Source organism: Muntiacus reevesi, chromosome 9, assembly GCF_963930625.1.
Source record: "Muntiacus reevesi chromosome 9, mMunRee1.1, whole genome shotgun sequence".
Lineage (NCBI taxonomy): Eukaryota > Metazoa > Chordata > Mammalia > Artiodactyla > Cervidae > Muntiacus > Muntiacus reevesi.
This window is the reverse complement of record NC_089257.1, coordinates 27399988-27412667: the sequence shown is the minus strand read 5'-3', so window position 1 is coordinate 27412667 and position 12680 is coordinate 27399988. Positions and strand designations below refer to the sequence as shown.

Here is a 12680-nt window from a genome sequence, read left to right as displayed (position 1 = left end):
AGTCACCATCTTCAGTGATTTTGGAGCCCAAAAAAATAAAGTCAGCCACTGTTTCCACTGTTTCCCCAACTATTTGCCATGAAGTGATGGGACTGGATGCCATGATCTTAGTTTTCTGAATGTTGAGCCTTAAGCCAACTTTTTCACTCTCTTCTTTCACTTTCATCAAGAGGCTCTTTAGTTCTTCTTCACTTTCTGCCATAAGGGTGGTGTCATCTGCATATCTGAGGTTATTGATATTTCTCCCGGCAACCTTGATTCCAGCTTGTGCTTCTTCCAGCCCAGCGTTTCTCATGATGTACTCTGCATATAAGTCAAATAAGCAGCGTAACAATATACAGCTTTGACGTACTCCTTTTCCTACTTGGAACCAGTCTGTTGTTCCATGTCCAGTTCTAACTGTTGCTTCCTGACCTGCATACAGGTTTCTCAAGAGGCAGGTCAGGTGGTCTGGTATTCAGTAGTTTACTTTTTGTCATTACTGAGTACTATTCCATTGTATGAACATACCACTATTTATATACCCATCATCCTACTGTTGGACATTCGGGTTGTTTCCAGTTTGGAGCTACTAGAGAAAAATTGCTGTAAACATTTTCACATATATGTTTTGTGAACATGTGTGCTGTAGTCTAAATGTGTGTGTTCCCCTAAAATTCAAACTGTGAGAGTCTAATCCCCAATGTGTTCGTATTAGGAGCTTGGGGGTGGTGATCAGGATTAAGTATAGAATCCATGAATGGGGATTAGGGCCCCTATAAAAGAGATTCCCCCAGAGCAACCTTGCCCCTTCCTCTATGTGAGGATACAGTTAGGAATGTGCTTCCTAGAAGAGGACCTTCACCCAACCACACTGCCCGCCTTGGACTTCCAGCCTCCAGGACTGTGAGAAATCGATTTGTACTGTTTATAAGCCACCCAGCTGTGTTATTTTATCCTAGCAGCTTGAACAGACTAAGACAATATGTTTTTATTTATCTTGGATAAATATAGTAGGACTGGAATTTCTGGGTCCTAGTGTAGGTGTATGTTTAACTTTTTAAAACTACAAACAGGTTTACAAACTATGTGTGCTGTTTACTCTCCTTCCAGCACTGTGAGTTCTAATTCTACTCCTCAACCTCACCAACAGTTGTGATTAATCTTTTTAATTTTAGCCATTCCAGTGAATGTGAAATGATATAATTTCCCTAATTACTCATGATATTGAGTACCTTTCTATGCATTTATTAGACATCTATGTACTTTCTTTTGTTAAGGTGTCAATTTAAACCTTTTGCCCAATTTTTAAATTAGGTTGTTTGTCATTTTGTTATTTATTTATAGGAAATACTTATATATTCTGGATACAAATGCTAATATTTCTCCTGGCTGGTGGCTTGTCTTTTCATTACTTGTCTGATTAAAAAACAGCAAAACTGTTTTTTTAATTTTTTTTTTTTTGTAGTTTTTTTTTAATTTTGATGAAGTCTTACAGCTATAGAATGTGTTCCAAGACTAAGCAATATGATGGAATATTTTCCAGAAAGAAGATAACAGGCTCCTAGCAGGACTATAGTTTCCTTCAAGTTTGTTCCTGTGGTGTTTCAAAGAGAAGCTGAAGTCACGCAAATAGCCACTGTGTGGGCCTTCCTAGATGTGTGGTATGGGTGTGTTCTTTTAACAGTGGAAGATTGCATATGCTTGCTCTATCCGGTGGGCACCATAAAACTCAATCCTAGGGGCCTGCGTGTCCAGAGGTGAAAAAGAAATGGCCTTAATTTCTTCTAAATATCTGTGACCTTTGCTGCTGAGGATACATAGGTTACCAACCTAGAAGCCCTGGGGATCTTTAATCGATAGAAATTGATAAGAGGCCAGAGGAGGAACTCAAGCAAGGGAGTGAAAATCAGAAACAGGTGCCCTTGCTTGCTCCCAAGGTGGGGGGGGGGGGGCGGTGAGCTGGTTCCTTTAGTGGAGTGAGGGGGAGGGCGGATCTGGTGGGTTGGGCAGGAGGCGTAGCTTAGGTGGTCCACCCACCCCCTTGGTGGTGCCTGAGTGCAGGGATCATGCACAGTGTCTGCTTTTGCTCCTGGCACTTCACAAGTGGCAGTTGGTTTGTTGCCTTTTTGTATCTTATTGTTCATCATTTGGCCCAACAGCACATGTATGCAGTTATTTTTAGTCCCTTATATTTAGTTTCTTTGTGTTTTGTTGCTGGAGGAGATGTTTGTCCAGGTACAGACACTACAGCAAAAAGTCCTGGGTCTCAGCCTCTCTCACTTATATACCATAAGTATCCAAAATCTTAAATATGTATGTTTTCTCTAACTCTGTAATTCTACTTCCAGGAATTTAACATAAGGCTAAATGCATGGTATATTCAGAATTTTAACCACAATATACAGATTTCACTCTTGTTGGGAAACTACATAAAATAGTGGATAGTTACATATTGGTTGAAAACTCCATATAGCAGAATGCAGTGAAATCTTTAAAAGTTACTGTCTATAAGTACCATATTTTTATTGACAGAGATATTTATTTGCAATGTTGTATAAAAAGATTTCAAAATATATATACTTCTATTTTATACATACATAAATCCATTTACAGTCATATATATGAGGATTTTTATTAAATGGGAGATTTAATTTATATACATTTACAAAATACATATGTGTGTCATTATACTGTTTGTAAAATCATGACCCAGATGGCTTAGTCTGAGAGTGTATCTAAGTCAAAAGAATTATATCAACAAAAGTAAATTTTAAATTCTTCTATGGAAGAAAGTGAGAAGTGTTAGTCGCTCAGTTGTGTCTGACTCTTTGCAACCCCATATACTGTAGCCTGCCAGGCTCCACTGTCCATGGAACTTTCCAGGCAAGAATACTGGAGTGGGTAGCCACTCCCTTCTCCAGGGGATCTTCCTGACCCAGGGACTGCACTCGAGTCTCCTGCATTGCAAGCAGATTCTCTACCGCGTGAGTCACCAGGAAAGCCCTACTTCTGCTTCTGTACCTGAAGGCTATCCTATCATGTCCAGTAATACTTCTTCAATATCCTTAATTCCTTTCCCATTCGCATGCTACATAGCTGCTTTTGCATCTCTACCCAAAATCCCACTAAGACAATCCTGCAGCCCCCTCCCCTTCTGCCTTAGTGCTCTCCCATACTTTCTATTCTCCATCATTGAAGCCAGAGAATCTTGTGGCAAGTGGTGGGCTTTCCTTGAAAGAAGAGGGGAGAAACTGAGATGGTCCAAGCCAGGATTCTTTGGTAGCTGACTGGAGTGGGGTGATGGGTGGGGTGGGTGAGCAACTGGGAGGGTGTCGGTAATACGCCAGCATTCATAATCTTCATTCTATTTCATATGCATAGAAAACAGCTGGAAGGACATGCACGGAGGTCACAATGTTAACATTTTGTTATTTCTGGTGATAAGATTAGAGTGGATTTTAATTTCCTTCCTTTTGCTTATCTATGTTTTCTAATTTTCTACCATGAACGGACATTCCCTGATTAAATTCTTGGAATTTTTTTAAGTATATCTTGATTGATTTATAAAAATCATTTGGAAAAAAAAAAGTTCCCCCGTGCTTCTCAGAATTACAATGTTGGAAAAGTAAGTATGGTAAATCCTAAGTTAAGGAGGTTTAAAAATATATTCTCTGTCCCAGATACGCCACTGACATTTGTACCCAAGTCAACCATCAGCCAACACTGAGATCTGTCTTTGTGCCTGTCACCCCTTTCTGTCAAATAAAAGCAAAAGGTATTTTCAAAAATGTGCAAGCTAGGGAGAAGGACTTGGAGCATGTTAAACTAGTTGACACATATGTCTTAGCTGGAAAATGGGGACAACCACATGGTCCTCAAGGATTGGTGAGGGACCACAAATGGAAAAGTTAGCATGGGACCAGCGCATCTCAGGTCCTCAAGGAACTCTGAGCACCTGCTCTGTTCAGTTCTTTTGCTTAAGAGGCAATTACTGGTTTCAGCTTTGGGCTAAGTTCTGAATTGGGGGCTGCGGATATAGCAGTAAGACACTGACCCAGCCCTAATGAAGCCCCCAGTTTCTGGGAGGAGACAGATAATATGAAAGTGTCTGCTTATGTGCCAGACAGTCTTCTAAACACTTGATATTTGCATATTGATGCTTTACATCCTTATAGTAATCGATGAGGTGTGTGCGTGTGCTAAGTCGCTTCAGTCATGTATGACCCTGTGTGATCCTATGGACTGTAACCCACAAGGCTTCTCTGTCCATGGGATTCTCCAGGCAAGAATACTAGAGTAGGTTGCCGTGCCCTCCCTCCAGGGGATCTTCCCAGCCCAGAGATTGAACCTATATCTCTTATGTCTCCTGCACTGGCAGGCAGGTTCTTTACCCCCAGCGCCACCTGGGAAGCCCAATCTGAGGTAGATTATCTCAAGTATTACTTTGTAGTCTGTCTTCCTGGTCACAGATGTCTGTCCCTCTGTAAGAGCCCACATCTGTGATAACGGTATTGGATCTGTTTGTATATGTGATGGGTAAGAGCTTGGGTGCTGGAATCAGACTTTCTGGGTTCAAAATGCAGCGCCACCAATTATGGGCAAGATATTTGATCTGTCAATGTCTCAATAATGTTTTCAACTGTAAAATAAGGATTGCTATAGTTGTTGCCTCATAGATTATTGTAAGATTTATATAAAGCACTTAGAACAGTGTCTGGCACACAAGCTGTCAGCAAACATTAGCTGTTATTATTATTATCATTGTGCCACTTGTCTCCTTCTGTAGACTGGGAGCTCCTTGAGGACTATGACACTATCTTATTAATTATATGTGCAACTCCCAACCCAAGGCTGATCATGGGGTTGAAATTAATGATTATCTGTTAAGTAAAAGAAAAAAGTTATCACTACTCGTATATTTTGAGGTAGGGAGGGAGGTGATACAGAGGGAGGAGGGATTGCCCTTATGAGTGGATGTCAGATTCTCCCAAGAACCATGATTGTAGGAGGAATGTGGATTCTATTAGAGCAGACAGAGTCCAAGAAATCAACCTAAATCAGAGTCAATGTAAGAACCAGAAGGGACATCCCAGACCATGGTCAGTGCTCCCATTTTTCAGGTGAGGAGCCTGAGGCGTAGGGAGTTCGTGTACCTTATCTGTGGTCCTGCAGTGTTGGAGAAAATTTGTTGGGGAACATGGCCCTTTACCTTAACCTCAAATTCTATTAATACTCCGTGGTTAATTAAACAGATTTTTTAAATTTTGGTTCAGTTTCACAAAGCTTTATTGAATGCCAAGTGCCTTGTTCTCAGCTCACGAGAGATGAGTAAAATGGGCTCAGAGAGCATTCAGTCTTGCTTGAGATTAAATAAGCAAATCAAATGTGAAAATGGGAAATCCCACAAAATAATAAGAGCTTGTTCCCATTCTATAGACATCAGGAGACTAAACAACCAAGTGAGAACAGTTGGTCAAACCTGTTGAGGTCATACTTGGGTTATGACTCTGGTCCCTCCAGTTAAAGGGACCCGCCCCCACAAGATGAAAACTCAAGCGGGTTGAGCAGAGGTTGATTTCCATTGGGGTGTTATGGAGTAGATGCCATGGGATTCTACAGAATGTATCTTCACCTCCCTGGCAAAGATAATGTCTTCCCCAAGCCTTGCTCAGAGAACTCCCTCCCCAGTTCAGTACAGCTCCACCCCAGGGATCCTCAGAAAACAGGAGAGTTGGAAGTTGTTGCTAAGAAGCTTGTTTTGGCCCTGCTGAAGGCACAACTATAAATTCACATAATAAGAGGCCCACCAGCATGACTGGAAATGCACAGCACAGCTGACGGGAGGGGAGATTCACAGCCTGCCTCAGCTCCATTCGTCTTCCACCTGGGAGCAGGGTAGCCCTAGGCATCCATTATTTATCAGGGAGACTAGAGATGTCAGGGGGAAGGGCAGGGTGTGGGTGGCAACCAGTGCTGGCAGGGAGCTGTGAGAGGCAGTGGGGTGCAGCACGACGTGCCTGGGACTGGAGCTGGGAGAGCAAGACTGCCACTGCCCGCTCTGGTGGACATCTGGTCAGTCACTCAACTGCTCTGGCCTCCAGCTCTTCAGCCTTAAAATAGGGCTTGAGTGAAACAGTCTCCTCAAGTCCCTCAGGCTCTGGAGTTCCATTCAGAATGTTCTAAGCATTGCATGAAAATGTTCAGAAGTTGCTTTCAGACTTCCTTCAGTCTGTGTAACAGGCTCTAGGTATATACAAAAAATGAAAAGTTAACAATGACCAAAACAAAGAGGTTGTTTTGGTAGGATAGCCTAGAAGGTATCCCCAGGGTCTTCAGGGAGCATATTTCCCCAAGGGTGATCTCAAACCTTTCCCTAAAGACCCAGGCATAAGAGCCCCGGTACATCTCCAGCCCAGGATCTGGGGGCATACACCCAGGCATGAAATGTCTTTGAGTTCTTGTTTGTTATCACAGAGGTAATTTTGCACTCTACTCCATAAATCTATCCTTGCTTGTGTTGATATAAAAATAGTATTCTGAATTATTCACTGTTTGTGAATGTGTTGATAAATCTAGACTTGAAAGTTGGCAGAGAATCTTGTCTTTTGATCTTGAACTATACAAGCCCTAATTTTGTGTGATAAGGTTACAGGAGATAACTAATTTCTTTTTCATGCTTTCTGTATTTTTTTTTTATTTCTTCTCTAATGCGCATGTATGTAAATAAAATTTAAAACATAAAATATAATGTAGTTCTGACCTTCCACATCTACATTTTAAGGAGGGAAGGGCTCCCCTTAATGAATGGGTTCCCTGATGACACTTTCTGAATGTGCACATTCTTCTTGTGCTCAGTTACTCTGTTGTGTCTGACTCTTTGCGACTCCATTGACTGCAGCCCGCCAGGCTCCTCTGTCCGTGGGATTCTCCAGGCAAGAATACTGGAGGGGGTTGCCATGCCCTCCTCCAGGATCTTCAAGACCCAGGGATAGAACCCAGGTCTCTTAGGTCTCATGTGTTGGCAGGCGGTTTCTTCACCACCCGGAAGTGCCACTGGGAAGTTCATCTGAGTGCTCTGTTTGTGATAAATAACATGTGGTTGAATGAATGAAAGAATAATGACAATGATGATGATGATGAAAGCTACCATTATTATGTTTTTACCATGTGCTACTATTCTAAACTCTACCTCAGTCATCTTATTGAATCTTTATAAAACCCTTTGAGGCAGGTCTTATTATTCTCATTTTACAGACGAGGAAACCAAAACATCAAAAAGTTAAGTAACTGTCCCAGTTGGAACACCTTTCCTGTGCTGTCTTTTATCTTCTTGGCTTGCCTTTTAGAGCTGGTCATTGCAGCAGCATTTGCCCTGAGTGCAGCAACTTGGTGGTGTTGCCTTAGCAGCTCCTCGTCTCTTGGTTTTGCCCTGAGGCTTCTCTGCCCTGTTCCACTTGCTTATCTGTACTTTCTAATTTTCCTAAGGTGACAGTTCTGTCATGGATGAAGAGCAGGGTGGCAAACTAATCTACACTAGTTTATTCACACAGAACTCTCAGGTTCTTTTAGCAGATAGTAGTCGCCATGGGCATAGTTGAAGTGGATGTGGATTAACTAGTCTCCACAGTCCCACCTTCATCTTATCACAAAAGCAAATCTCAGAGCAAAACCTGCCCCACTTGCAGACTTATTAAGTAAGCATTCATGGGCCAGCAAACATAAGACAGGGCAGGCAGCCTGCTCTGGAAGCTGATCAAGTCCCAACTCTCTGCGCATTTGGGTACTGCAACTGCTACGCGAGTGGAAGGTTCACTGGAAGGCGGCAGGCGAACATTCTCGAGCGGTGGGTCTCAAACTTGAGCAACCATCCAAATCTCCTGGAGGGCTTGTTAAGGCACTGATTGCTGGGCCCCGACCCTAGAGCTAACTCAGGGGGCTCCACACTTTGAGATCTGATTTTGTTACTCTCTCTGAAAATGACATCAGGCGACCAGCCATTCGCTCAATCCCTGGGCAAAGGACCATTTATAGAGTTAGTCTGTGGTCTAGAACATCAACCCTTGGTTGTAGACTACAGGGTGTTCTGGATTCCTTTACCTAAAAGGCATAAGGGTAAAGAATGTCGATGAAAGGTTTTAGAGCAGCGGTCCTCACCTTTTTTGGTACCAGGGACAGATTTTGTGGAAGACAGTTTTTCCACAGGCTGGGGCTGGGGTTGGGGTGGGGGTGGTTTCAGGGGGATGATTCAAGCACATTACATTTGTTGTGCATATTTATTTCTATTATTATTACATCAGCTCCACCTCAGATCGTCAGGCATTAGATCCTGGAGGTTGGGGGCCCCTGATTTAAAGGATACTATTAATGTCATCAGTGAGAAGCCATTTCTCATCCTCATTATGCTAAGTAGCAAAGCCCGGTGCATTCCTTACACTCCAATAACTGGGGTTCATTTCACATAGATAGTTGGAGCATGGCCTGATACAGTACTAACTGAATAGCCCTGTAGTGTGAATCCTAGAGAGGGCACCTAGGGTGTAACATAAAGTAGCACAAATGCCTAATATCACTTGTCCAAATGGAACATTTTAGAGTAAGTTACAGACAACACTAATGGAAGGAAAGTTCATTAACAAATCTCTGGGCGTTTGTTTGGTCCCACAGACAGAGCCTGAGATCATAGAGGAAACCAACATCGACAGAGTGAATGAGCCCCGGGGCTACGGCCGGTCGAGGCAGGTGAAAGGCCACTCGGAGACCTCCACTCTGAGCTCGCAGCCCTCCATCGACGAGGTCCGGCAGCAGATGCACATGCTGCTAGAGGAGGCCTTCAGCCTGGCGTCGGCGGGCCACGCGGGCCAGGGCCGGCACCCGGAGGCCTATGGCTCCGCCCAGCACCTGCCCTACTCCGAGGTGGTGACCAGCGCTCCGGGGACCATGACGCGGCCCAGGGCTGGGGTGCAGTGGGTGCCGACCTACCGCCCAGAAATGTACCAGTACAGCCTGCCCCGGCCGGTAAGTCAGATATCCCTCCCATCTGCCTGTCATCATCAGATCTGCCTGTCCCGGGGTGTGCCCACAGGGGTCTCAGGGTAGGGACTTTTGTGATGAGCCACCTTGGGATTTGGAGATGACCTTTGCTGGGCTCTCATCCTGTCCTCATCTCTGATCCAAGCCGAAGCCTTTCAGTCCCATGGGCATAGGCGCACAGGAAGCCCTGATGTCCAGCTGAAGTACGTTTTTTAATGAGTTCCCTTTTCTACCCCTCCTGTGAAGGCCAGACCTCATTCTTTGTGCACTGGTGGTTTTCTCCCACCCCAAGGGCAAGGACCTCATTTGAATGTCAAAATGCAGGGCAAGGCCCCATGTCAGGGGGCCATGGAGCCTGTGGTTCTGAGCAGAGGCTCTGGAGGCGGGTGGTTTGACTTTGAATGCCAGCTCTGGCATTCAGCGGCTTTGTGACTTGGGGATGTTACTTAGATTTTCTACAAGTGAAATGAACAGATAAGAAAAATAACCAACTTCCTAAGGTAGTTGTTAAGATTAACATGAGTTACTAGACGGATGCCAGACACCCAGTAAATGCCATAAAGGTTTGTCATGATCATCTCATTAACTAGTAACTGTACTTCAGTATCTGAGAAAGTACCCAGTGACTAAAGGCTTCCATGATTTAAGCAACCATTTTAATTAGTTTGCATTTAATTAGTTCATCATCATAGCATCTACAGATAATCTTTTTAAAAAGACATAGTTTTATAAGCCACAGACCATAATAGACAATGCTTTTTGTGATGTATAGATTCTGCCCTTGTAATATTTCATCCCCTATCTCCAAGTTACTCATTAACAGAGCATTATAAATTGTCATTGTGATATGTAATTATCTAAAGAAAGGTCAAGGCTATGGTTTTTCCAGTGGTCATGTATGGATGTGAGAGTTGGACTGTGAAGAAAGCGGAGTGCCGAAAAATTGATGCTTTTGAATTGTGGTGTTGGAGAAGACTCTTGAGAGTCCCTTGGACTGCAAGGACATCCAACCAGTCCATCCTAAAGGAGATCAGTCCTGGGTGTTCATTGGAGGGACTGATGCTGAGGCTGAAACTCCAGTACTTTGGCCACCTCATGCAAAGAGCTGACTCATTGGAAAAGACCCTGATGCTGGGAGGGATTGGGGGCAGGAGGAAAAGGGGGCAACAGAGGATGAGATGGCTGGATGGCATCACCGACTCGATGGGCATGAGTTTGAGTAAACTTCAGGAGTTGGTGATGGACAGGGAGGCCTGGTGTGCTGCGATTCATACAGTCGCAAAGAGTCAGACACGATTGAGCGACTAAACTAAACTGAACTGAATAAAAGCTAGAGAAGGCATGTTGTCGACAAAGGTCCATATAGTTAAAGCTATGGTTTTTCCAGTAGTCATGTGTGATTGTGGGTTGGACCATAAAGAAGGCTGAGCACCAAAAAATTGGTGCTTTCAAATTGTGGTGTTGGAGAAGACTCTTGAGAGTCCCTTGGACTGCAAGGAGATCAAACCAGTCAATCCTAAAGGAAATCAATCCTGTTTATTAATTTGAAGGACTGTTGCTGAAGCTGAAGCTCCAGTATTTTGGCCACCTGATGTGAAGAGTCAACTGTTTGGAAAAGACCCTGATACTGGGAAAGATTAAAGGCAGGAAGAGAAGGGGGCGACAGAGGATGAGATGATTGGATGGCATCACTGACTCAATGGACATGAATCTGAGCAAATTTCAGGAACTAGTGAAGGACAGAGAAGCCTGGCATGCTATAGTCCATGGAGTTGCAAAGAGTTGGATACAACTTCTTGAGCGAACAACAACAATAATAAAAGCTAACATTTATTGAGTGCTTCACTGTTACTAGGTAGTGATCTAAGTGTCATATGTATGGTAACTCATTTATTTAGTTCTTACTGTATGCCTCTGAGACAGTTACTAGTTTTATCCCTATTTTACAGATGTTGAAACTGAGGTTTCACAGCTTGTTCAAGTCACACAGCCAGGAAGGGGCAGAGCCAGGACCCAGAGTCAGGCCATCTGGTGACAAAGCCCATGTTCTTAACCTGCCTTCTGCTGTTATATTGTCTCTCCATCGTATTATTTCTTTCATTTTCCAGTAGACTATTTGGGACACCTTTGAGCTTATGGAGCCTTTTGATAACTTCAACCACCAGCCTCCAACATCACCACTACGGTGGCACTTAATAAATCACTGTTATGCTACATAACTACCTAATCTACACACTGTTGTGAACTTCCTTATTGTCCTTTGTTCCAGATTCTCTCCTTTACCAGGGCCCTGAGATGTCTTCTCTTAACACTATTCCTAATCCCCTCAGTCTTTCTCTTTGAATGTCAGTCTCTGGCCCAGCCTTTCCCTGTTGATAAAACTCTTATCAGGAGAGACCAAAGTTGATTTCAAACTGAGCCTGAGGCAGGGACACCTGTACTTGGATGAGGTCATCAGCACCGCAAGAGTTTGTCTTTAGGTCGGCAGGTGCAGAATTTCTGTTTTGTCCATTCACTCCAGGGTGATCAGATCATGCTGCTTAAACTCACTGAAACTGCTTTATTATTAACTTACAAACCTGCAGTGAGAAGCTGAATGACCAGGTAGGCCAGAATATTTGTTTGCTGGTCAACATGGTCTTTCATTGGCTTTCCTTGTAGCTCAGCTGGTAAAGAATCCACCTGCAATATGGGAGACCTGGGTTCAGTCCCTGGGTTGGGAAGATCCCCTGGAGAAGGAAAAGGCTACCCACTCCAGTATTCTGGCCTGGAGAATTCCATGGACTGTATAGTCCATGGGGTTGCAAAGAGTTGGACACAACTGAGTGACTTTCACTTTGGGCTTCCCTGGTGGCTCAGATGGTAAAGAGTCTGCCTGCAGTGAGGGAGACCTGGGTTCAATCCCTGGGTCAGGAAGATCCCCTGGAGAAGGAAATGGCAACCCACCCCAGTATTCTTGCCTGGAAAATCCCATGGACGGGGGAACCTGGCAGGCTACAGTCTATGCGGTTGCAGAGTTGGACATGACTGAGTGACTTCACTTTATGGTCTTTCATTAAGTAAAAGCTAGTTTAGGGAAAGTACGACGTCGTCAGAAGGAAAACGGTTGATATTAGAGTCATTTTTCTCAGCCTGTGATATGCAAACCCAGAGAGCAAAGTCAGTAAAGGAAATAGGGTAAACGTGGGACATCTTTTTTGCATCCCATTTTTCTGAGATATAGGTGGAATACACTGCAAAATTCTTAATTTTTAAAGGATTTTATTTTAATATTTACTATTTATTTATTTGGCTGTGCTGAGTCTTTGTTGTAGCATACAGGATCTAGTTCCCCAACCAGACATCGAAACTGGGCCCCCTGCTTTGGGAGTGTGAACTCTTCACCACTGGACCACCAGGGAAGTCCCCTTAATGCAGTGTTTACGTTAAATAGAAGACTTCAGTCAATGCCCAGATCTCAGGAATAGATCTGGGCCCCTCTAGCTGGAATAGATTGCCTCTGCCATCCAGGAACTTTGCTGGATCTGTTCTAGAAGCACTGACTTCCAGAAGAGGGCCAGCAACTCTGGGGCCGCCACTGGCCATGCTCCCATCAGATGAGGATCCACATACCCTTTTTTTTTCAGAAAGAGTTAGAAAAATGCTCACTGAGCCTTGCAAATCGGGTA

At 43.8% G+C, this 12680-nt stretch overlaps 1 protein-coding gene across 1 annotated transcript in view; it reads left to right on the top strand.

Moving 5' to 3' along the window:
- KIAA1549L (KIAA1549 like) overlaps positions 1–12680 on the top strand; it is a 137932-nt gene that overhangs the window by 99896 nt on the left and 25356 nt on the right. The window contains exon 19 of the mRNA XM_065944681.1: positions 8647–8997. Coding sequence (XP_065800753.1) covers positions 8647–8997 — 351 coding nt within the window. The remainder of the gene's footprint in view (positions 1–8646; positions 8998–12680) is intronic.